The 26,141-nt window shown below is 45.9% G+C and overlaps 1 protein-coding gene across 2 annotated transcripts in view; it reads right to left on the bottom strand.

The window, feature by feature from the left end:
* The window catches only part of LOC146869675 (FACT complex subunit SPT16-like), a 406,055-nt gene that overhangs the window by 307,704 nt on the left and 72,210 nt on the right, over positions 1-26,141 (bottom strand). For both annotated transcript variants that reach the window (XM_085609928.1, XM_085609943.1), the window contains exons 5-8: positions 18,481-18,627; positions 17,931-18,082; positions 17,511-17,683; positions 329-419 (exon numbers count right to left, since the gene is read on the bottom strand). In XM_085609928.1, the coding sequence (XP_085466054.1) occupies positions 329-419; positions 17,511-17,683; positions 17,931-18,082; positions 18,481-18,627 (563 nt within the window). The remainder of the gene's footprint in view (positions 1-328; positions 420-17,510; positions 17,684-17,930; positions 18,083-18,480; positions 18,628-26,141) is intronic.

Raw genomic sequence — 26,141 nt, 5'->3', positions numbered from 1 at the left:
ATTATTCATGTTCAAATTGCACAATTATATGATGTTTGTTGTTCTACTATGGTGTCATCTTCACGTTGGAGATGACGTATTGTTTTTGTATTCTTGGAAATACAAAAGAGATTTAAAAAAAAAAAAAAGTTAGAGCAGACATTCACAGCAAAACTGACACTACAGCATTCCACCTAGCAGATATGCCTTATCAAATAAGAGTAAAGAAACTTAGGAAAACATTTAGTGTTTTTCAAAAACACCTGACCTATACCCGCATAGGTTTACATTGATCCAACGGTCGTTATGTTCTAAAACTCATTCAAACCCCATATAAAAGGGCACTCACCCAAGGTTCTTTGTGATCTTACTCATCAGGTCAGGCTTCTGCTTCTTGGCCACATTCATGACACGATTGTAAACATCTGAGAGCTTGGCACCTGTAAAGGCCACAAGGGCAAAGAATGTGACCAATATGAAATCAGAAAACATCTCCCATCAATATACAGCTCAACCTTGCTGGCAATACTACTTTTTCCTTTTTGCTCTATTTCTCAACCAAGCTCACGATTTTCAGCCCTGCCCCACGCCATATTTTCGCTCCACCTCTTATATTGCTCTCCTGATACCACCGCCAAAATTTTGCATACCTTTAATGTACAAAACCTCCACATTTGCTTCTCTGTGCAGACACATGGGCTTGATCTTTTGACAATTAAGCTCAAGCACCCCAAATGAGACTGGTGTCAAACCTGCAGGTCCCCTGTTCAAAAACTAGCACGGTCTACCTAGTTTTACTCTTTGGAGGGCATAAAACATCACGTGTCATGCCATACCTTGCCATAAGCGGGCTCATATACACAAATATATATCTTTGATTTTGGGTTTACTAATTACTCAAGTGTGTCGTGCCAAACAATCAGAAACAGCGTCTGCGTGTTATGTAATGTAATGACAATTTAGAACAATTTGTGGGGATTAAGGCAACTGTGACTGCACCTATCTAGTAATGGGATAATGTGCTTTGTCTGTGGTGCACAGGATCTGAGGCTCAATACCCCTAAGCCTCCTGGGATGGAATTCCACAATAGCAAAATACAACAATTTGATCCAGCACTCCCTTATTTTCAACTATCACATTAAAGCATTCTTATTTAAATTGCATGAATAACGCTTCCTTTATATATAAAAAAAATGAAATCTGTTCATCAGGTGTGTTTGTTTCTTTATTCCTGAATTCTCCTTCACATTAGATAAAACCGTAGCAAACGCATTGCGTCCATTCGGACTTCTTCAGGGCAAAAGGAGTGTAGCTGTACTCCGGTCTTTAATATTCAGTGTGTTATTATTAATCGGTTTCCTAAGCGCGTTTCGTAGGAATGACAGCAGTGATCTCACACGTTGATACTCTTCCTCAAATTAGCATCTATTTCTGATCAGCCTTGTGTTTAAACTTTTGAGCCAGGGCGTGACACTATAGTTGGTGTTTCCCCATCCACCAACTTTTGATATACGGTCGCTGGTGGCAAACATGGTCCAGGTATGCGGCGTATTTCTAAAGTTGGTGGATGGGGCGACACCGACTAAAGTGTCACGCCCTGGCTCAAAGATTAAACACAAGGCTGGTCACATTAATATCGATCATAAATAGATGCTAATTTGAGGAAGAGTATCACCGTGTGAGATCATTGGGCTTATTCCTACGAAACGCGCTCAGGAAACAGATTAATAATAACACACCGAATATTCAAGACAGGAGTACAGCTACACTCCTTTTTACCTGAAGAAGTCCGAATGGACGAAACGCGTTGGCTACGGTTTTAACTAATGTGAAGAAGAATTCATGAATAAAGAGAAAGAAACTCACCTGCTGAACAGATGTCATTTATATATAAAGGAAGCGGTATTCATGCAATTTAAAAATGAATGCTTTAATGTGATATTTTAAAAAAAGGGAGTGCTGGATCAAATTGTTGTATTATGTAATGTAATGAAAAAGCAACTTATACAGTGATCTGATACCAACAAGGTGTCCTGGAGTTGTCCAAGCGTTAAAGAACTGGAGTTATTTGGGAAACAGCTATGTGGTCAGTGCTTCCAAAAAATAGACAAGGACTCAAACATTCTAAGATGCAAGAGATAAAAAATACACAATTTTTTCTGAAGCCACTGAGAAGGCACAAACTCTCATCTGGATCCTACAGCTTTGAGAGAACCACCAAAAAGCGAGCAGGGAATGATCTGAAACAGCAAGTAGGAAGGCACTGAAGAAACTTGTATAGCACGTATTGCGAGACCATATAGCAAAACACCTTAAACACAAGCATTTGCAATGCAATCGGTCTCGCCTTTGGGACCTTATATGTATTTAGCTATGCAGCACATTAGGCTGGTGCTGAAACATCTACTGTTCCTTAACATGGAGGGAATGTAAGCACCAAACTGCGTGACACGGCAGGTATGGTATGAGAGAAATACTGCATTTCAGCTGGAAATTGCATAGTCCAAAGCTCTGTTTTTAATATAAAATCAGAGCCTTGGGTGGTCATATCACTGAAAATACAAGTTTTGAAAAAAATATCGGGTGCTCGTGGAAGACAATTTCTATGGACTGGAATCTAGAGATTGCTAAAGTGATTCTGGTATTTTATCGACCTCTGCCGGTTGTTTTCGATCAAGAAAGTTAAATAGTGGCAGGTGCCAGAAAAATAAAAAAGTCCCTCAGCAGAAAGCAATTCTAGTATTTTACTGACCTCTACAGGTTGTTTTCTATCAAGACAGTTAAATAGCGGCAGTAGAGCAGAAAATAAAGTCCCTAAGGGGAAGTAGACATGTCCTAGGGCTGATCTCGAGAGCCCACAAAGTACATACACTTATAGGTATATACAAGAGGTCTCAAATGCTCGACCTAAAAAGTATAGTTTTGAATGCGTGTTTTCTAAGGCCTATACTTCCCATTCAATGGTCAGACAGGGCTCTTAAGTACTTCCTTGAATGAATGGAAACTTGTAATCGCGCTACTTAGCCCGAAGGCATCAAGGCGCCTAAACAAAACAGTTCGAAAAAGAGGCAGATCGTATCTAAGCGTAGGCCTTGGCAAAAAGCCAGGTCTTAAGGGCCTTCCTAAAAGCCAGAGCCGATGGAAGAGATCTTATCTCCAAAGGCAGGGAATTCCACTGCCTGGGAGCAAGAGTTGAAAAAGCTCTACCTCCCCACCTAGCCTTACGTATCCTGGGCACTGAAAGCAGAAGTTTATTTGAAGACCGGAGAGTTCTGGGGGGAATGTAGGGGACCAGCAAATCCTTCATACCCCCGGACCGATTGGTTGCCAAGGCTCTATAAATCAAAGTCAGGGACTTAAAGGATATCCTGGACTCAATAGGGAGCCAATGCAAGGTCCTTCTTGCCTGATGAGTCTTGGCCCGTTTAGGCAGGTCCAGAACCAGTCTAGCGGCAGCATTCTGCACCATCTGTAGACGGGGCACCAAGCCCTTATTGATGCCCAAATAAAGAGCATTGCAATAATCAAGTCTGGACCCAATCAATGCCAGGACAGTTTGTTTCCTGGCCTGGAAAGACAGATAGTGCCTGATCCTCCGTAAGATGTTTATCAGTCCCCAGCAGGTGGAGATGGTCCTGCTTACCTGTTGATCCATCCTCAAAAGGGGATCGATCAAAACGCCCAGATTTTTGGCCAGGGTCGACGGTGTAGGGCACACCCCCATAGAGGGCGGCCACCAATCAGCTGACCAGAAATCCTCCTTTCCCCCGAACACCAGAAACTCTGTCTTATCCCCATTGAATTTCAATGAATTACCCACCATCCATTGAGCGACTGCCTTCAAACAGTTTTTAAAATTGGAGGCAGCCAGGATAGTGGGTTGGGTAAAAGACAGCAGAATCTGTGTGTCGTCAGCATAGGAGATAACCTCCATCCCAAAAGATCTAATAAGCCTGGCCAGTGGGGTAACATAGATGTTAAAAAGGGTCGGACTTAAAGCCGACCCCTGAGGGACCCCACAAAGCACAGGAAGGGATGGAGACAGAAAATACCCCAGCTTTACCCTCTGTTCCCTCTGATTAAGAAAGGATGTCAGCAGACTAAGTGCTGTGCCCTTGACCCCGATCTCCCTCAGCCTTGATGTTAATACTGAGGGAGACAGGGTATCAAAAGCAGCCGAGAGATCCAAGAGGATGAGGAGAGTAGTCAGTCCCTTATCAACCCTAGTGCGAATGGTGTCGAGCACGATAGTAAGGGCAGACTCGGTACTGTGTTCTCTCCTGAAGCCGTGCTGCGAGTGGTCCAGCTTATCATGGGCTTCCAGAAAATCAACAAGATGCTTATTTAGATGGATTTCCAGCATCTTGGCAGGAGCTGGAAGCAACGAGATAGGGCGGAAGTTCTTAAGCACACCCGGGTCAAGAGAGGGTTTTTTTAAAAGAGGCTTGACCACCGCTTTCTTCCACTGAAGGGGGAAGGTCCCTTCCTTAATTGCCCCATTCATCACACCCAATAATGGTGGAAGAAGACAGTCTTTACACTGTTTGAGGAGTTTAAGGGGGCAGGGGTCTAATGGGGAACCCGACCTAACCTTGGTCAAGAGGCCATCGAGATCCAGTAGGGAAAGAGGGAAAACTAGACAAACTTCCAGAGGGCACCTCCTCAGATAAAGATGGCGGAACACAGTCTAAGGGGATAGATAGAGTCACCCTTTGAAGCTCCAGAGCTGAATAAATATCCACAATCTTGGTGTTGAAGAATTGTGCAATATCATTGCACAGCTGTTGTGAGCTCACCACCGGGTCTGGCATCTTTAGTGAGGTAAGCGTGTCCACGATTTTAAAAAGATCTTTAGGTGAGGAAAGTGAGGCAGTAAGAGAGGTAAAATATTCTTGTTTGGTTTTTATTACCTCCTTCTTATATAGCCTCAACATAGTTTTATGTCTGTCCCTCTCACACACATACCCACTGGACCGCCAACAACGCTCCTGTCGCCGTAATCCCTGCCTAAGTAATCTGAGTGGTTCCGAGAACCAAGGGGCAGATGGAATTCTTCTGGCCGAATAGCACAAGATGGCCGGTGCAAGTTCGTCCAGGGCTAAAGTAACCCCGTTCTCCAGCCTTTCGACCGCCGATGTAACCTCCTCCCCCGGGGCGATCAGAAGCCCTGCAATCTTGGGAACGAGTAGATTATTGGATAACTTTTTTAAGTTACGTCTTCGTTCAAACTTGGAAGGCATATTACCCCTATTACTGGACAGAGAGGTTGTAAGGACCAGAGGAATTGCATAATGGTCTGACCATGAAAGGGGGATAGGCAGTTCAGTGACCAACCGCATGTCGTTGGAGAAAACCCCATCCAGCGTATGGCCGGCCAAATGTGTGGGGCCTCTGACTAACTGTGTCAAACCGCACCCCGAGAAGGTATCCAAAAGAGACTGGGTTTCGGGCAACTCCACCTTCTCTAGATGAAAATTTACATCCCCCAGAACGGTGAGATGGTCACAACCGAAGTGTGGTTCTAGGACCTCCAGCATTTGACTACAGAAGTCTACTTTGCTCCCTGGGGGTCTGTAGATCAGGAGGCCCTTAAACGGCACTCCATAATCCCCATTAATAGAAAATTGGAGAGCCTGAAAGGACTCCTGATGATCATCTAGGGGAATGATGTGACAGGTCAGATGGTCCCTGTGCAGGATGCCAATCCCTCCCCCCATCCGGCCCGTTCTGTCCATTCTGACTAAAATATAGCCATCTGGAACCGCCTCCACGAGATCAGGACCTGAGGAATCCTTTGCCCAGGTCTCAGTTATGAAAACCCAGTCCGGGACTCTGGACAACACGAAATCCTTAAAAGCTAGATTATTTTTAACCAAGGACCTCGCATTCAAAAGGAAACCCGTATGAGTCCTAGCCCTAGAGTCGAATTTGGGCCTCTGGGCCTCAGCTAATGGGGATACTCGCAGAACAGGGGGACCAAAACAGGGACAGGTTGGGGATATCAAGAATCCCTCAGGAGCATACCTATGATGGCAAGGGAGTGTGGACGGTTTTAATAATGCAAGATCTTGCCACGTATATACTAACCTAGATTTCCCCCGCACGCAGTCATCTACTCCTCCGCCATCCAGCCCGTCCTCAGCGCGGACGGGCGCAGACGGGCTGGACTCTGGCGTGACTCCGGCGGGATTACGGCGAACACGCTGCGCGATCACGCTGCGCGTCAGCATGGCGGGAATATATAGGGCTGTGCTCAGGAACCACCTGCAAACAGGAGCGCTGGGACGCCTAGAAAACTAGCAGCCTTCCCTATCCAAGATGGCGCCTGTTAAAAGAGCACAATTCCGGGCGCCTAACGCGCTGGGGATAACCCGCTAAGCAGCGGTGAGGGGACCAATTTATAGTGCAAGAGAGAGGGTAAATAAAAACAGGGAAAAGCGGCGCAAATTAGCTTTAAAGACAATAAAAAACAGGAAATGTTAAAAATACAGTCTGACACTACCCTTACACACGAGCAGCCTTAGGATCGGATTAGGATTAGGATTAGGATTCCTTGACTGATGGGAGTAGGTTTTTTCAGACCTGATTTTAGTCTTCCAATTCTAGTTCATGTAGTTTGGATTTTACGATTATGATGCAAAACCACAAGTTCCACAAACTAACAAAAAAAAAAAAAAAAAGAGGACAGAATGGGATATACTAATTTATGGCTTGGGACACCTTGAGATTTCTGCTAACTGCTGGTCTCGTATTTTGAAGGTCAAATGTTTCTTCACCTAAGCATTTGCAGAGTTAGGAGCATGTTTAATGCTGTTGACTGGAAAAAAAGGTGAGACGAATGTCACTCATTTCATTTGGGGATATCAGACAATTTCAAATGCAATAGTGAGGACAGATTGAACAATCTCACCTTCACCTGGGTGGACTTCTCAATGAACATTCGGGGAGGTATTTTGTCACGCACCCCAAACTGCTCCGAAACTGTTCCTACAAACAGTTCCACGAAACATCGTTGGCAGCCTGAACTGCTGTTCATAAGTGCAAGCTGCGCGCAAACAACTTCTGGCGACGGAAGTGGCGCGAGGTTGAGTAAGCAAACCCCTACCGAACGTTAATCATAGTGCTAATTTCTCCAGATGAGGCTAATGAATTAAAATATTGCCTCTCTCAATGAATCCACCATGGATCAAAAAACGAGACTTGCAATACGTGCCACATCAATCGAAAGAATAAACTGGCGCAACACCACTTTTTCGCATGTAAAGTAATTTTAACTCGAACAGTATTCATCCAAAAGTACTCAGGTAAGATAAAAGAATACATGTAGCAATTGGTTGTTTTCCCTCAGGGGAATGAGTACGGCTGAGGCAGGCCTACGTCAAAGGAGCCATCTTTGGGTGAGACTGTGGAAGACCATGAAACCCTGGTTTGGTGAGACCAGAGATGCCAGAAGGGAATTTACTGATTCACAAAAAAGACTACCCACAGGCCATTGCACATCCCCGCTTTGTTTGGAATGGAAAACGTGAACAGCTTGCCCACACCTCTATGCTCGGACATTAAATCAACATGGCTCTATTAGTGGCCCTGTGATGCCAGCTCTGAGCCGGTCACTGTGATGTCTTCATCTGTAACAAGAGCAGACGTGTGCTCCTGGCAGCCTCGAGAGGTGACAACAAATCCAATTAGCTCCTCTCCATGGCTCCATGATACTACTTTGAAATGGCCTGACAGGGAAGGTGGCTGCAACACCCAGCACAGTGGGGTACATCCTTAAAAACACAAGCATTTGCAATGCAATAGGTCTCGCATTTACGTGAGTTTGAGCTATTGGCATGGTGTAGGAAAGTGGCTCTGTATATACTGTTCCCAAATAGGTACAGTGTGTACAGAGTTCACAGTCCTCAGAGGTTTGGCAGAGGCTAAAGTTTGATATAACCTTACTCTCTAAAGTAGTAGCTTGGTCAAGCAGTAAGGCAGAATCAGAGGACAGTGTAAAGCATTTGTTGCACACACTCAGTCAGCAAATGGTCTCACACACAAGAACTGAACTCTAGGTGTGAGAAAGTGGCTCTGTATATACTGTTCCCTAATGGGTACAGGGTGTACAGAGTCCACAGTCCCCCAGAGGCTGATAGAGGTCAAAGTTAGGTATGACCTTACTCTCAAAAGTGGTAGCTTGGTCGAGCAGTAAGGCAGTACCTGAGGACAGTGTAAAGCATTTATTGTACACACTCAGTCAGCAAATGGTTTCACACACTCAATAACTGAACTCTAGGCCAATGGTTTATATATATAAAATATATGCTTGTTTTATTTTTAGAACCACAAAGGGAATAAAAATATACTTTTCTCAGAATGAGAGATTGAATATAAATACTTTTGCAATAAGCAATGGATTTTTGTAAACAGTCACAGTTGGTTGCAATAAACAATCCTATTTCCTAAACATAACAATGCATTGAGCTCAATGGTAAATTCAGGTTATCTTGTAATAAATTACTTTTCAGATTACTTTTGGAATTCCAGGTCTGGCTCCTAGAACCAGCCTGGGGTCAGTATTCAGAATCAAGTGATGAAAGTCGACTTAACTAATGATTTTTAAATAATATTTAGCTATTTCAAAAGTTAGCACTTAGAAAATATTTCACAGAAAACATTCAATGGATCTCTATGGCAAGAAATTCAAATTGCAGGTAGAGTACTTTATCGTTACTTTAATAATCCAGGACTGGGTGCCTAGACCCAGGACTGGGGTCCTTATCAAAAGCAGGTAAGTAATTTCGTTTGCAGAAATGGTACGATTTTAAAAGAATATTTCAAATTTGCAAAAGTAGACACTTAGAAGAAATTTCACAGAAAAGCAGACAATGGTTTCCTATGGGAGAAAAATGAGTTAGAGGTAAGTATAGTTGTGAACACTTTTCAGAGTCAGGGCTGGGCACCAAGATCCAGCACTGGGAGCTCACCTAGGAGCAGGTGAGTAAATTCGTTTTTGTCACTTGGCTGATTTTTGGTGAATTTTTGCAGTTTTGAAAAGTTCACACTTAGAAGATTTTTGAAGAAAAAGTCAGTCAATGTTACCCTATGAGGAAAACGAAGTTAGCGGTTTAAGGGTAAGTACTCGACTGGTAGTGTTGAAATTCCGGGCATGGACTCAGGGGTCCCCCAGTATCAGGTAGGTACAGTTGGTTCACCCTCAGCGGTTTCAGGACGGCCGGGTGCAGAGAGAGTTGGGCCCAATGTTATCCTATGAGGGATAGGGGGGCCTTGGTTGGTGGCTGCTGTCTGGCAAGCCACGCGGCTGTGGGAGCTGGGCTCCTGGTCACTTACTCAGGGCAAGTGGGGAAGTAGGTTAGTGTAGAGAGGGCACTGCCAGGGCCACTCGGGCGGCTGGGTGCAGGGTGCTTTTGAGCCTTAGGGCGCTCAATGGAAATCAATGGGAATGTTCCGGTTTGGAAAGAGGCTGCAGGCTCGGGGACGAGGACGTTTCAGGTGCCACCACCACTTCGAGAGGTAAGTTGGGTAGTTGTAGGTTAGGTGGGTGCCCCGGGATTGGGCACAGGGGGTTGCAGGGCGCCGGGTGCAGGGGTGCCTTTTGACGTCGGGAATCTTACCCTCTGGTTGATCGCGGCTGGGGTGGCACTTGGTTCTGAGGCTGCAGGCTTCTTCCGGGATGTCGAGGGGGGTCCTTGGGTGCCGGACTCTGGGTCACAGTCGCCGTGGGGTCGTCCTCTGGGTCTTTGTCCACTCCGGCACTGGCCAGGCTTGGCTGGTGCAGAGTGTGTTGGGTCCGCGGTCCCGGGCTGGTGCCAGGGATAGCAAATAGGTTTCTTGAGTAGAGCCTCTACTCGTGGGAGTCCCAGGGGCTTTAGAGTTCAAAGGTAGCCAGGTCCTCCGGGGTTTTTGAGGTTGCTGGCCACAAGAGATGCCGTGCTGAAGCAGGAGCAGGTTCGAGGGTCGACAGGCCGGTAGGGCTGGGGCCAAAGCAGTTGGTGTCTTCCTCTTTTTAGCAGCTGCAGGGCAGGTCTTTGTTCTTCTTGCTCTTCTTGTAGTTTCGAATCTGGGATCTGGGGAAGGAAGGTTCAGGGGGCCCCTAAATACTAGATTTAGGGGCGTTACAGGTAGGTGAAGGCCAGGGACCAATGGGTCCTTGTCCTGGGGTGGGTACACCCCCTATCCTGCCTCTCTCCTGTGGGAGGGGGGCAGTAGCCTAATCCTGATAGGGTAGGGCCTCCCATCTTCAAGATGGCGAGAGCCCGGAGATGTGCTTCACCTCGCCTCCCCCACCTGAGGGGTGGGGTGGGCAGGCTGGCACATCCCCTGTCCTTGTATGGGGTTTCCGGCCAAGCTTCCTGGCAGAGTGGGGGGTTGCAGTGGCCTGGGGAAACTCCAACTGGCGGCATGCCTTTGAAGCTTCCCTTTGCTCATCCTGGGGGAGGAGATTTCTCACCTCACCCAGGATGTGCATTGTTGCAGGCCCGGGAGAGCAGGGGCTCTCCCACCCAGGGGTCCAGCAACGTGTCTGCTGTGTGGCAGCCTGGGCAGCCTCAGAGCAGACGTGGATTGTAGGTTAGCTGTAAGGGGGCATCTCTAAGATGCCCTCTGGGTGCTTAGTACATTAAATCCCACACTGGCATCAGTGTGGGTTTAATGTGCTGAGAAGTTTGATACCAAACTTCCCAGTCTTCAGTGTTGCCATTATGGTGCTGTGGAGTTCGTGTTTGACGAGCTCTCAGCACCATGTACTTGTAAAAGGCAGCACTGTACTTACAGTGCCCAGGAATGGACCTGGGTACTGTAGGGGCACAGGGCTCCTGCTCCTGTGCCCACACCATAGGCATAAGGCACCCAGCCAGAGGGGTGGCTGACATATGCCTTGGCAGTGTAGGTGATGGGCATGGCACACAGAGATGTGTGCCATGTCGACTCTCTGTTTTGTTCTGCACCCAGACACTCAGCCTGCAAGGGCAGTGTGTGTGTGTTAGGGTACAGGGCCTCTAAGGGTGGCACAATGAGTGCTGCAGCCCTTAGAGGCCTTCCCTGGTCACAAGGCCCTGGGTACCTAGGGTACCATTTACCAGGGGCTGACATGTGGCCAGGGTTTGCCAATTGGGAGTTTGTGTGTTTTAAGGAAGGAACATAGGCCCTGGGCACCTGATTGGCAGCAGCCCAGGGCACAACAAGGAAAAGTGCATCAGCTATTAGGCAAAAAAAGGGGGGGTTACTGCAACAGAAACCCACTTTCTCACACTAGGCCAATGGTCTGTATATAAAAATATACGGTTCTTTTATTTTAGAACCAACAATAGGTATCAAAATATACTTTCTCAGAATGAGATGCTTTGGTTAAATACTTTGCAATAGGCAATTGACTTGAATGCAGTTTGTTGCAATAGGCAACACAATTTCAAACACAATAATACATTGAGCTCAATGGGAATTTTAAGTTAAATGCAATTGATTACTTTCAGGATTACTTTTCTAACTCCAGGACTAGATCCTAGATTCAGTCCTGGGACAGTTCTTGGAAATACGTTTTAGTTACTGTTGTGATTTTTAAGCAATATTTTGGTATTTTAAAAGTTGACACTTAGGATAACATTGGTAATTTGATTAGAAAAAGTTTCTATGGGAGTAAATTCACTTAGCAGGTAAGTGGGGATATGGTTACTTTTTCGGGTTCAGTGTTGGATCCTGGATCCAGCACTAGTATACCACCTGTAAGCAGTTGATAGAATTCGTTTAGGTTATACAGGCGATATTTAACGAATATTTGTAAGTTTGCAAAATCGACACTTAAGAGAAATTTCACAGAAAAACAGTCAATGGTTTCCTATGGAAGAAAATTGAGTTCGCGTTAAGTATGGTTTGTAATTACTTTTCAGGGTCAGTGTTGGGCACCAAGATCCAGCACTGGGATCTCTCCTAATAGCAGGTGAGTATTTCCGTTACTCGGTTGATTTTAGGTGAATATTTTAAAGTTTAGAAACTCCACACTTAGAAGAAATTTCAGAAGAAGCCAGTCAATGTTACCCTATGGAAGAAAAGTGAGTTTTTGGGTAAGTACTCGACTGGCAGAGTTAAGGTTCTGGGCATAGACTCCCGGGTCTCCCAGGATCAGGTAAGTACAGTTGTTACACCCTCAGTGGCACAGGGACAGCCGGGTGCAGAGTGAGTTAGGCCCAATGTTATCCTATGGAAGGCAGGGGGCCCTTGGTTGGTGGCTGCTGGCTAGCAGGCCACGCGCCTGTGGGAGCTGGGCTCCTTGTCACTTGCTCAGGGCAAATGGGGAAGTAGGTAGGAGTACAGGTTGCACAGCCAGGGGCACTAGGGCGGCTGGGTGCAGGGTGCTTTTGAGCCGTCGGGCGCTCAATGGATTGCAATGGAGAAGCTCAAGAACGAACAAAGGCTGCAAGCTCGGGGACAAAGATTCTTCAGGTGCGACCACCACTTCGACAGATAAGTTGGGTAGTTGGAGGATAGGTAGGTACCCAGGAGTTGGGCACAGGGGGCCGCAGGGCTGTCGGTGCGGGGGTGCCTTTTGGTGTTGGGAAATCTTACCCTCTGTTGATCGCGGTTGGGGGGAGGGGGGGTCCCTGGCTCTGAGGCTGCAGGCGACGTCAGGAGCGTCGAGGTGGGTCCTTGGGTGCCGGATTCGGGGTCACAGTCGCCGGGGGTACGTCCTCATGGTCTTGGTCCACTCCAGCAAAGGCCAGGCTTGGTGGGTGCAGGGTTCGCGGTTCCTGGCTGATGCCAGGTGTCAGTTACTTGCTTTGAGCAGTGCCACTGCTCCTGGGAGTCCCAGATGCTCAGAGTCACAAGGTAGCGAGGTCCTCCGGGGTTTGTGAGGTTGCTGGTGACGGGAGATGCCAGGATTTAGCAGGAGTAGGTTCGAGGGTCGACAGGCCGGTAGGGCTGGAGCCAAAGCAGTTGGGGTCTTCCTCTTGTTAGCAGCTGCACAGCAGGTTCTTTCTTCTTGATCTTCTTTGCGGTTTCGGAATCTGGATCTAAGGAAGGAAGGTTCAGGGTGCCCCTAAATACTAAATTTAAGGGCGTTACAGGTAGGTAAAGGGCAGGGACCACTGGGTCCCTGGGGTGGGTACACCCCTTATCCTGCCACTCACCTGTTGGAGGGGGGCAGTGGCCTAGTCCTGATTGGGCAGGGCTCACCATCTTAAAGATGGCGAGAGCCCGGAGATGCGCTTCACCTCACCTGAGGGGTGGGGCTGGCAGAGGCTGGCACACCCCCTGTCCTACCTTGGGTTTCCGGCCAGTCTTCCCGCAAGAGTGGGGGTTTAGAACCGGTAGGGGCCAGTTGCTGAGTACAGCAAGTGGCCTGGAGAAGCTCACAGATGGCATGTCTTTGAAGCTTCCCCTGCCCATCCTGGGGTAGGAGACTTAGCACCTTGCCCAGGATGTGCATTGTTGCAGGCCCAGGAGAGCGGATGGCTCTCTACCCAGGGGTCCAGCAACATGTCTGCTGTGTGGCAGCCTAGGCAGCCCCTCAGACCAGACGTGGATTGTAGGTAAGGTTCAGGGGGCATCTCTAAGATGCCCTCTGTCGTGCATCGTACATTAAATCCTGCCCTGGCATCAGTGCGAGTTTAATGTGCCGAGAGGTTTGATACCAAACTTCTTAGTCTTCAGTGAAGCCATCATGGTGCTGTGGAGTTCATGTGGACGATCACCCAGCACCATATACTCTTAAATGGCAGCACTGCACTTACAGTGCCCAGGAATGGACCTGGGCACTGTAGTGGCACAGGGCTCATGCTCCTGTACCCACACCACTGGCATAGGGCACCCAGCTAGAGTGGTGGCTCTTGTATGCCAGGGCAGTGCGTGTTGTGGGCATGGCACACAGGGATGTGTGCCATGTCGACTGTTTTGTTCTATACCCAGACACTCAGTCTGCAAGGGCAGTGTGTTTGTGTCAGGGTACAGGGCCTCTAAGGGTGGCACAATAAGTGCTGCAGCCCTTAGGGAACTTCACTGGTCACAAGGCCCTGGGTACCCAGTGTACCATTTACCAGGGGCTGACATGTGGCCAGGGTTTGCCAAATTGGGTTTTAGGTTTCAGCACAGCTTTTAGGGAAGGAACATAGGCTCTGGGCACCTGATTGGCAGGAGCCCAGGGCACACTCAGTCAAAGTACATTCAGCAAAAAGTGGGGGCATACCATGCAAGAAAGATGGCACTTTCACACACATTGTAAATGATAATGCCTTTTATTTAAGTTTTAGATTTTATAATAAAAAGCGTTTATTTACAATGCCAATAGCTTAGTGTAAATGCGAGACCTATTGCATTGCAAATGCTTGTTATAGGTTTACTTCCCTGCATGTAGAAAGCTCTAATCCATCCAGTCTTCTATACCTTGGAAAATCATATGTACTGCGTGCCTTTACGAGTTCAAACCTGCAACAATTTGGAAACTTGGGTCGCTTTTTTTATTTATATAATTCACAAATGGGGGCTGCATTTATTTTGATGATCGGGGCCGTAATCTTTCCTAGTCCGACACTGCCTACTAACTAGCGGACAGAGCTCTGAGGAACTTTGTGCTGGCCAATAACCAAGTGAGTGCAATATGCTTGGATGTTTGTGTGTCCTGCTCCGGAACTCAACTTGCAGATAAATCACACCAGGCGAACTCCAAGGCAGTGGAGGAGACAAGAAAGCAAGCGGCCACACTCTCCTCCTCTCAAGACGTTATAAACATCAACTGAACATAAGTGGAAATTATATAAAACCCAGGAACCGGTTAGCCTGAAACAAGAGCTCCAGCTGAGTCAGAATCACGTGGATTATACAAAGAAGGACGGGCTGCTCTAAAAGGCACAAAGGGAAGTACTAGGTGTTACCATGGACTCGCACGTGGAAAAGAGCAAATGGCAGAGACATGCTGACAACTGCCATGTCCCGAGGCACGCGCTGTCCCTGCACAGCTTATAGCTGGGCCGATGCACTCCATATCACTGAGCTGGGGAGTTTGGAGGAACGCAATGTAAAGGCACTGAATGCGCCCTAGTGGAGGCCATGGCGGGCTGCAAAAGACACAGGGATATAGCGCCAAAACATACTACCGCTGTAAACCCACCGCTGCGCGATCAATCAATGTGTAGAAATTGTTCATGTTTTACCAGCTAGGATGGATTCTAAATGGCGAAGTAGGGAAGCATAAATCATATCTATTTTGAAGGAAGTTTAAACAAGCTCTCGGCTTTGGCAAAGGCAGACGCTTGTTTATAATTGCATCGCGCTTTCACTTTAAGTGAAAGCGGGATGCAAAAATAAACATGCGGCTGCCTTAGCCAAAGGCGAATGCTAACAAAAAAGTGCCTAGCGGCTAATTAGGAGACACTGTCTCCCGCTGCCAGTAAGAGATCCAATCCCGCTGGGCGTGGAACAAAGGAGACAGGGGCGATCGACATGCCTTCAGTGCAATCATTGCACTGCCTTTGGCATAATTCGTGACGCCAAATAACGCGCACAAATTAAAGCTGAAGGCAGAGCTGGGACGAGGCTTCTGGAATCGTATCGATTCCAAGAAGCCTCGTATAACGTGGCAGTGCATGCGCTGCTTACGTCAGTCCGAGACCTAACAATGTACATTGCCTTGAATGTGATGCGCTTGCGTTACTGAAAGCCCTTAAAGCTTGTAGGGCCAAAGAACGCACGAGTAAATTCATTGCCAAACAGGCTGTAGCGTTTTGAATCTGTTGTAACTAATAAATCAAACTCATATGACAAAAAAAAAAAAATAGTAATCAAAACGGTTCAAAATGGTTGCTCAAACCACCACCAGCCTATTCTGGACTGGTAAGAATTTTCGTAATACTCTTATAAGATTTAAACAACCTGCGGATATCTTATTGACCGGAGAATAGAGGATTAGATTCTGATGAATCTGAAAATCCAAATATTGTGTTCTGGCCAGCAATAGGGGATAAAGTTCTTCCCAAGTTATTTCTGGTTATTTTCAACAGGATATCAATTTTGTCAACATTCTAATTTAGTAAATTGGAGCTATGGTGTCACAGATATTTTTAGACCACTTTGGCATTGTGGTTTTAGGCAGCATGGAAGCTATCTTGCTCTCAATTTTTACCAATAATGATTTAGAATACAACCTACAGTGGTGTATTAGACGATTCGCAAACAAATAGACTTACACAACCTGGCCCAGAATACACAGTTTTTTCCTCCACCTTAATTATTCCAGGTAGCCCTCAAGACCGAAAGGTTTTTGGCAGCTTTCAATTTCTTAATTGTGGGTCAAGTGCACTTCAGAACACTATATTTTACCTTGCCCAAATGACTCAAACTCACCCTAACCCCTCAAAATCAAAGCCTGGAAGGCTACATTTTGCATTGTCCTTAGTTGTAAAGACATTCTTGCTTGCTACAACTGCACAAACAATGTTGTAGATTACAGGAGTGGTGGCACTCTTCCCGGTCTCAATAGATACTAATGTTCTTGGCTTCCGTTTTGGCCCCAATGTTGTTTACTTTCAGAGATGGGGATAGGGCCTGCTCCCGTGACTAAAACTACATTGTTTATCATTCAATAAAGGCACAAATCGAACGGTTAAGGTATATTATTGTCGTACACTGTATAGTTCCTAAAATACAAATACTCACTCCCACGACCAACCGCCCAAGATGCCCCAAAGACAACAAACGTGGGAGGAGCATTAGTTAACAGACCCCCAAAGCAAAATCAGTCACATTGAATTCAATCACATTAGGTGCAATACCCACAACAAGTCAGAAATCAGACTAAATAATATGCATTAGTCATACAAATCAAAAGCATCATGGACCATGTATGTTCTTAGCATTCACCATTTCTCATTTCCATAGAAAAAACACCAACCTGGACAAAGCCAACGCGTTTCGTCCCTTAACATAGGGACTTCTTTAGGGCGCATAATTTGACAGTAACATGAGAGCCCATTATTCAAAAGTTTGTCCTTGGCACTGTTCACAATAAATCTCAAACAGTTAATTCGTATCTATGGCCAAAAGACCAGTTAGTCACCATGCACACAAGAACCAAACATTCAGAGAGCATTCAAAGTGCCATATTTCTGGAGGCACTCAAGATCACATCTCCGTATATTTTGACAGGATAAGCAACAAGCAGCTCCACTTGTGTATCGCAAGGTTGCTATACTAAGAACGAGAGCAGTAACAAAACAGGGTGTTATGGTACTTTGCATGTAGTTTGTTAATTGGAGGGCTTGGTGGGTTATTACAATAATATAAAAAAAATGTGTACCTATCTGCAAGCCAACCAAGTAAAATAACCCTGCTCAGATTTCCATCCAGTCAATGAGCATTTTGTAGTTAACCGGATAATAAATAGCACATGAACCAAGTGGTATCTGAACTATGCAATGGAACACAAAAAAAATAGAATCAGTTTCTGTATTTCTGGGATGTAATCCACACCCTGATCTATTTCATTGACATCACATGAGGTGCACCACACAAACCCCAGAAAAGCAGAATTTGCTCTCACCATGTTTGAACTCCTTCAGGATCTCCTCCTGAAGCTGTAGTAAAAAGCTGTAGTTGTCCTGCACTTCCTGGGGAGGGTCTACCATCAGCGTGCGCACAAGGTTGGAGCAATAGGACTTAAAGCGGATTCCCATGGCACAGGTTATGGCCCCAAAGTGCATGTGGTTTTTGTCACTGCAGTGGAAAAAAGGAGGAGACTGGCAATTAACAAATCACATACCAAACCCAAGCAAGAAACTGCAGCATATTATAACCTTTGGACATGTGCCTGCAGGGGCTTCTAGCACTTTACAGAGGAATTCATATTTCACATCCCTTTCCAAACACATGACAGAGTGCTTTAAAGACGTGGCTGAGGTTTTCCTGGAGTGAAAGAGACTGAGTGAGACAAATTGTATCACTGCATGCATCACTTCCTCACCTCACCACACTGAACTTGAGATTGTAGTGGCCGCCACTTTGAATAATAGGAGGGTAGCACATTTCCACGGTAGAGGGGTCGGTTCCTCCCAAGTATTTCTTGTCTTCAATAGCCTTCTCCACAGACTCTGCCAGCTTACTGTGACGCACTTTCTGCAAGGACAGTGAAAAATTATTTTAAAAAGAAAAGTAAATCAGGTGGCAAAGTTAACTGCGCTCAACAATGTTGTGAATTCCAAAATACTCTTTAACACTCGATGGACATTGATTGCATAGTCGTTCACATATAGAAACACATACACACATTGATAGCTAGAATGGAAAGGAGTGAACCAAACCCTTAAGACATGTTATTAAACAGTAATACACTAAAGAAAATGAGGTAAATGGCAAATTGAAGAGACCCATTCAAATATCGAAGAACAAAATAGTTCAATAGGCAAAAGTACACATGGTGACTATACTTTTTAAAAGCAGGCACACTGAATGGACCCAGGGCCTGCATTTGACATCAGTGTTTCTATTTCAATAAGTGGAGTCTTGAGCCTAACCTCATCAGCATCTACAATTTCCATCACTCGCTCCTTGAAGAACTTGTTAAAGAGATCCGAAGTAATGCTGGCAGCCTTCTTCATGAGGGTAAGCTCCCCTTCCTCCTTCACAGCGATTGTGTATCCCACCACTGCACTAATATCAACCTGCCAAGTGAGAAACAGAAAAAAGAAACAAGATGAAGAGACGGGGCAAGATTTCAAGCACTGACAAATGCAAAAAGCACCTAAAATCAAATTTCTGCATACGGAAGTCTAATGTTTACTATGACAAGTCTTTAGAAACAGAGAATTTTCCACACACTGAAACGTTGGATGGTTTTGGGGGGGTGGGGCAGGGGATCTGGACTAACAAAATGTCAGGCCACCCTGTGACATGCAACTTACGAGCTTAAGACTCACCTTTTCAAAGAAAACTGAATTCTGATCCAGTAATAGTACACAAATCAACCATTCCTTCCATCTCACACTGACAGTCTTTGCCTTTCACCCAGTACAGTGCTCCGCTGCATTTTGGTTAGGTTTATACTACATATATACCACATATATGCATCCATACAACTGGCTGTGCAACAGCCATGCCCCTTGTAGGAAGCTGACTCTGGATATGATATTGCCACTAGGTGGTTATACAGTGAACAGATTCCAGGGGTTCCCCAAAAGTGTACAGGGCTCTATGTAAAGCCCAAAGTGCTCTATTAGCGGTAGTGTGGATGAACAGCTGTAGGCCCAACACAGAGAAGTGCAAGACATATGTTATACACACTGTAAATAAATGACAACTCCAAAAGGAGATCCACACCAATTTTGGATAAATATCCTTTGTTTGTATTTAATTTTAAGACCAAGATCTTCGCAATAAGGTACGTTTTTAAATTAAAATACTTTTCACTTTCAAAAGTTGACACTTGGAATATTTACTGAAAACATTCAATGTTACCCTATGAGAAAAACAATATTGCAGTCAAACAAGTAAGTATCACACTTACAGTTCCAGTGCTTGGGACCAAAGGGTGGAGTACCAAAACCACAACCAGTGGCACAGGGGCAGCCGGGTGCATGGTTCAAAACTGGAGTTCGGCCCAATGAGTTTCAAATGAGACTGGGAGTGCTTGGAGCCACAATGCTTGCAGGTAAGTGGACCAGGTTGCAGGGGCCAAGCTTTAGGGGTTGGGACCAGCACGTAGGGCAAGAAGCTGCACCCAAAACATACACCAGTGACTGCCCGGTGCAGGTTGCACAGTAAGCGTTCGGCACCCAATGCTTTACAATGGAGATTCTTCTTTTGACAAACAAGCTACAGGCATACCACAGGCAGTTGCAAGAGGGAGACCAAGGACAGCAGAGGTAAGTAGAGATATAGGGTGTCGTAGGGCCAACGTCTGTTCAGCTCACCAAGGTCCAGGGGCTTTGAGTGCAGGGGTGCTTCAAGAAAGTGCCCTCTTTTTGCATGGTTGCTATCACTTTTTGCTAAACTGCATAAGTACTTTGAGTGTGCCCTGGCCTCCTGCCAAACAGGTACCCAGGGTCTACGTTCTTTCCCTAAAAATGCATTGAAAACAAAACCCAATTGGCACTCTCTGGCCACAGGTCAGCCCCTTGTAAATGGTACCACAGGCACGGTGGCCAGGGAAGGCCTCTAAGGGCTGCAGCACTTACTGTGCCACCCTTAGAGGCTCTGTACACACACACACACACACATACACACACACACACACACACACACACACACACACACACACACACACACACACACATAAATATACATACACATATACAAATACATGCACATATATACACATACATAAATACATGCACATATATACCTACATAAATACATGCACATATGTACACAGAATAAACAAATTGGACAAGTCCTTCGTAGGTGTAAAGGTCGTGGTTCGTGACCTGTACCTACGCAGGAGGAGCGAAAACAACTGTTTTTTGTTTTAAGAAACCCCTCACCCACCTACCTGGTAGGTGGCATGCTTCATCATCGGGGTGCAGCTGGATTACAGAGTGTAATCCAGCTGTGCTTCCACGCCTGAACTACAGCGGAGCGGGTTTTTGGTGTGTGAAGTGTACAGTGCTATGTGCAGTGGAATTATATGCTAAAAATGTCTCTAGGAGGTTCCCTTGTGAAAGTTTTATTAGAAGGGTCCTAGGACAGGAGTTAAAAATTATATTCACGATATATTGAAGGTTTTTAATTTGAACCTCTATATCTTAATTATTTTAAAAAAAGGGGGGTGTAGGTCTACTAGTTTCAGCCTTCAAAAAATGTTCAAGAGGCTTTCGTCAGGACCATAGGTGCGTGACCCAAAAAGAGGGCACGTAAGTGTGAGTATCAACGCACGCCCTACAGTGCGCTGTGAGTGTAGTGGGATCTTGTTACTTACAGATCCTATGCAGCGTATACTTTAGTTCAGTAAGTTAACTGCATCATGGATCCGGTTTACAAAGGTACGCCCGGTATTCAGACCATTTGTCTCCGAGCTGTGGGACCGCTACACCTACGTTGTGGTCCGGATCCCGCCATTGTGACACATACATGAATACATGCACATATATACTCATACATAAACATATATAAATACACACACCTACACATACCTACACACACCCTATATACATACACACACTCACATACTATATCAACACTCACATACTATATACATACACATACTATATACATACACATACTATATACATACACACATATACACACACATAAACCTATATAAATATACATACACCTACATATACACATACACACACCCTATATACATACATACACACACATCCACTCCACTTCTCCCAAGTGCTTCCTTGCACAAACAGGAACACGGACACTTCGATAAGCTGATGCCAGAATTATTATTTATTTTTATGCTGTGAACAAACGGTGCTGCCTCAGACGCGTTTCGGACACTGGGCTGTTTCCTTGATCACATACACATACATACACACACACATATACACACATACACACATACACATATATACACACACACATATATATACACACACAAACACACACACACACACATACAAAACACATGCATACACACACATACAAATGGAAAATGATACTTACCAGTATGCATCTGTTCTTGGCATGTAGAGCTGCAGATCTGTACACTGCGTAGATCGCCATCTGGTGTTGGGCTCGGATGCTTGCACCTCGTTGTCTTGGAAGAAGTCTTAGTCACGAGGCAGGTGACTCCTCCTTTGGATGATAATGCGCATGGGCATCAACTCCATCCTCAGATTGTTTTTCGCCATGATGGGAAATGGAGTCAGTAAGAAATAGAACAGATGTCCATGTGAATGTATCTAAGATAATACTGGAACAGATCTAGGTTCCGGGGAGGTGGATGGGCGTGCACAGATCTGCAACTCTACATGCCAAGAACAGATGCATACTGGTAAGTCGCATTTTCCATTCGAGGCATATGAGCTGCAGATCGTACGCTGTGCATAGACTGTACAGCAGTGCCTCCCTTAGCGGTGGTCACCTGCATGCGTTGCAGTAGTTTGAAAAAGTGTTTTAAGAACAGCTTGGCCTACAGTACGTCAACACAATAGTGTTTGGTGAAGGTGTGTGGTGTAGACCATGTTGCTGCTTTACAGATGTCATCTAAGGGGGATGTTCCCTAAGAATGCCATGGAAGTCCCTAGTTTGCGTGTTGAATGCACTCTAGGGGGAATTGTTAATGTGCGTTGAGCCTTTTGGTAGCATATTTGAATGCAGTTTACTATCCACCTCGCATCCCAGCTTTGGAGATAGGGTTACCTTTATGAGGTGGGGAGAAGGCTACAAACAGTTGTTTTGTTTTTCTAAAGGGTTTAGTCCTGTTAATGTAATAAAGTAGTGCTCTTGACGTCTAGTGTGTGAAGAGCTCCCTCTGCTACGGAGTCTGGGTTTTGAAAAAACACCGGTAACTCAACGGATTGGTTAAGATGAAAAGCAGAGATGACTTTGGGATGGAATTTTGGATTTGTTCCGAGAACCACTTTGTTACGGTGTAGTTGTAAGAATGGTTCTTGTATGGTTAAAGCCTGGATCTCACTTACTCTTCTGAGAGAGGTGATTGCGACAAGGAGAGCCACTTTCCATGTGAGGAACTGAAGTTCTCATTCATGTAGAGGTTCAAATGGGGGACCCATGAGCCTGGTAAGAACAATGTTAAAATTCCACACTGGAGAGGGTGGCAATCTGGGAGGAATAATTCTTTTAAGACCCTCTGTTAGACCTGGCACCATTGGCGTGAGTCTCCCTTCCATTTTTCGCTGTGTCTCCTCTGTTTTTGCTGGTTATAGATGCTCTGGGCGCTGTGCCACTGCCATTCAGTGCCACAGGGCGAATGCTCCCTGTGTAAAGATGACATGTGAATTGGTATATCCATGATTGGCTTATTTGGTTTACCTGCTAGTCCCTAGTAGCGTGGCCTGTGTGTGCCCAGGGCTGGTAAACCAAATGCTGCTGGTGGGCCTGCCGCGCTGGTTTGCGCCACCCACAGAAGCAGCTTGCAAAGTGTGTCTCAGACCTGCCACTGCAGTGTTTGCGTGCAGTCCAGAACTGCCATCTTGGCTGTGAAGTGCACCCACTTCCCAGCCCCTGAACCTTCCCTTGGCATCATGTAAGCCACCCTTATGGTAGGGTGCATTGTATGTGTAAGGTAGGACATGCTCTGATGTGTGTAGCAAGTCCTGGTAGTGAATTACACCCAATTTCGTTTTTCACTACTGTGAGACTACCTGTTCTTCATAGGCCAGAATGGGAGGTTTGGCCATTACACTCTATAGTCCTAACTGACCCACAGAACATGGTAGAAAAACGAATTTAGTATGTCTGAGCTCAGAATATTAAAATACACTTTTAGCAAATTTTATTTTTATATTCTGTGTTTGAAAATACCACTTTTAGAAAGTAGGTATTTTCTTGCCTAAGCCTTCGTGTGCTCTGCTGTCATGTGTACTGGCTGTCTAGTTTTGGAGGGACAGGGCAGGCTGAGTCAGACCTGGGTTGAATAGAGAGATCTGCATTGGAGTATGGGGAGGGGTAGCTCCTGGACCTGAATAGGGCTGTGCCTGGCAAGGTGAATGCTGGCCCCACCTCCCACTGTGCGTCTGATGGCAGAGCCCCTCTTTCTGAAAGGAAGGATGCAGCCTGGTAAACAAAGTGCTCCAGGGCTGGGCAGAACTGGTTCTGGCTGGGTTCAGGGAGTTGTAGCTTCTGAGAACAAAGACTTTTGGGGTATAAATATCTGTGCCCCAACCACTACAATTTGTATTGCTCCTGGACAACAAGAACCTCTGTCTGTGTAACTGAAGGAATCTGCAGGAGAAGGACTGTCCTTGTGCTTGTGTGTTGTTTCTTGGACTGGCCTACAGTGGTTACTACTGGACTTGGATGAAGAGGGAAAGGACTTAGAAGGAACTTTTATTTTTGCTACAGCAATCACCCAAGGGCTAGAAGAGAGCTAGCATCCAGCAGGAGTCTCAGGCACATCAGACTCCACCACCAGCCTCCTGTTTCCTCCCAGCGAGGATTTCTATCTGCAGGTGAGGCTCATGTGAGTTCCAGGGCCTCTAGTTCTACTGTGGAGAAGAGAGTGCTGAAAATCGTCGCTAACCCCAGTTAGCAAGCCGCTGCAGCTGGAGAGCGTAAGGAAAATCGTCGCTCTGCTGCCGCCGAGTGCTCGCTACCGGAGATCATCGCATGGCCTGTCTGCGGGCCTGAAAACTCTTGCTAACCCGAAGATTATCGCATTGCATATTAGCAGGCCCCAAAACGCTCGCTAACCCATGTTCATCGCATCACCTGTCTGTGGGCCAGAAAACACTCGCTAACCCGAAGATTATCGCATTGCATATTAGCAGGCCTCAAAACGCTCGCTAACCAAAGATCATCGCATCGAGTTCATCGCTTCACGACATCGCAGAGCGGACGCCGAGCGTTCGCCATTTTCATCGCATCAGGAGTGTCGCTCCCTCGCGGAGCGCCATTTTCTTTCATTGCAAAAAGATTGCACAGGCAACAGGCTCGCGCATCATCCTCCCTTGGCGGGAAGGATTTTATCGCATAGCCGGCTTAGCGTGCAGAAGTTTGTCGCTTTGTCGTGCACACAAACCAGCGCATCATCCTCCCTTGCGGTAAGGATTCAACGCATCGCTAGTTAACGTGAGGAAATTCATCGCTACAACTCTTAGCGACATTTTTGTTGCTTTGCTACAGAATCCAGGTACCTTGTGAGTAAAAGGGTCGCAGAGATCGCTGCCTTGAACTGAACACCTCTTTGTGCACCTTGAACTATTTTTGCAGCATTTTAAAAGTAACCCTATTTTTCTAGTATTGTGGATTTTTACTGTTATTGGTCTTGTGTTAAGCCTATATATAAAGATACTTATTTTTATAACTACTTGAGTGGTGTCCCTTTGTAGTGTTCTTCACTGTTAGTGTGTATGGTCATAAATGCTTCACACACTGCCTCGGAGATCAGCCTAGCTGCTCGTGCTACGTTACCACAGGGTTGAGCAGGGGTTATCAAAGGGTGTAGTCTGCTTACTCTGACTTAGGAAGAAGGGTCCCTACTTGGGCAGTGGCCAGCCATTGCCAACTTGAGACCCCTATTTCTAACACCCTCCATAAAGGCTTTAATTGCAGGTACTCTAAATAGTGACAGGTGTTGTCTATTTTGTAAATAAGTAGCAAGTGCTGCTAGATGTAATCGTATGGATGAATATGCCAAACTACATCATTGCAAGTGTAGCAAATAGCAAATGATATCCTGGATGGAAGCATCCAGCAGATCAATATGATTGTTACTGCAGAAGCTGACAAATCTTTTCCATTTTGCAGCATAGCAAGCTCTAGTAGTAGGGCGTCTGGCTTCTTTAATGATGTTGATACAGTCTGGCAGAAGGTTAAGAAAACCGAACTCTAGGACTTCAGGAGCCAGATTGCTAGATTCAATTGACCTGGATCAGGGTGCCTTATCTCTCCATGGTTCTGAGTTAGCAATGTTGGGGAGAGGCGTAGTTTTTGGTGTGGAACTACTGAGAGTTCCAGCAGTGTTGTGAACCACGGTTGGCATGCCCATGTGGGAGCCACTAGGATCATCTTGAGAAACTGTTGCCTGAGCTTTCATACTACTAGGGGAATCAGTGGGAGAGGCGGAGAAGCGTACGCAAATCTGCCTGACCAGTTTATCCACGTCGCATTGCCTTTGGACAACAGGTATGGAAACCTGGCGGCAAAGGTTGGGCATTTTGCATTTTCGTGTGTGGCGAACAGATCTATGTCTGGTTGACCCCACAGTTGGAAGAATGGGTGAAGAACTTGGGGATGAAGTTCCCATTCGTGTATCTGCTGTGTCTGCCGACTTAGCAGATCTGCAATCTGATTGTGAACTCCTGGAAGATGTTCTGCAAGTAGGTATATGTTTTGGGGAATGGCCCATCTCCAAATGTTTTGTGCAAGCTGGGACAGCTGCAAAGAATGTGTGCCTCCTTGTCTCTGTATGTAATACATGGCTGTCATGTTGTGTGTCCGGACTAGGATAGTCTTGTGCTGTAGATGTACTTGGAATGATTTTAATGCTAGAAATATTGCATAGTAATTCTAGGTGATTGATATGGAGCACTCTGTTGAGTGG

This window comes from Triturus cristatus, chromosome 1_1 (assembly GCF_964204655.1).
Source record: "Triturus cristatus chromosome 1_1, aTriCri1.1, whole genome shotgun sequence".
In the NCBI taxonomy this organism is placed as follows: Eukaryota; Metazoa; Chordata; class Amphibia; order Caudata; family Salamandridae; genus Triturus; species Triturus cristatus.
Note: the sequence above shows the minus strand (reverse complement) of the source record. Positions and strands in the feature narration are given on the sequence as shown.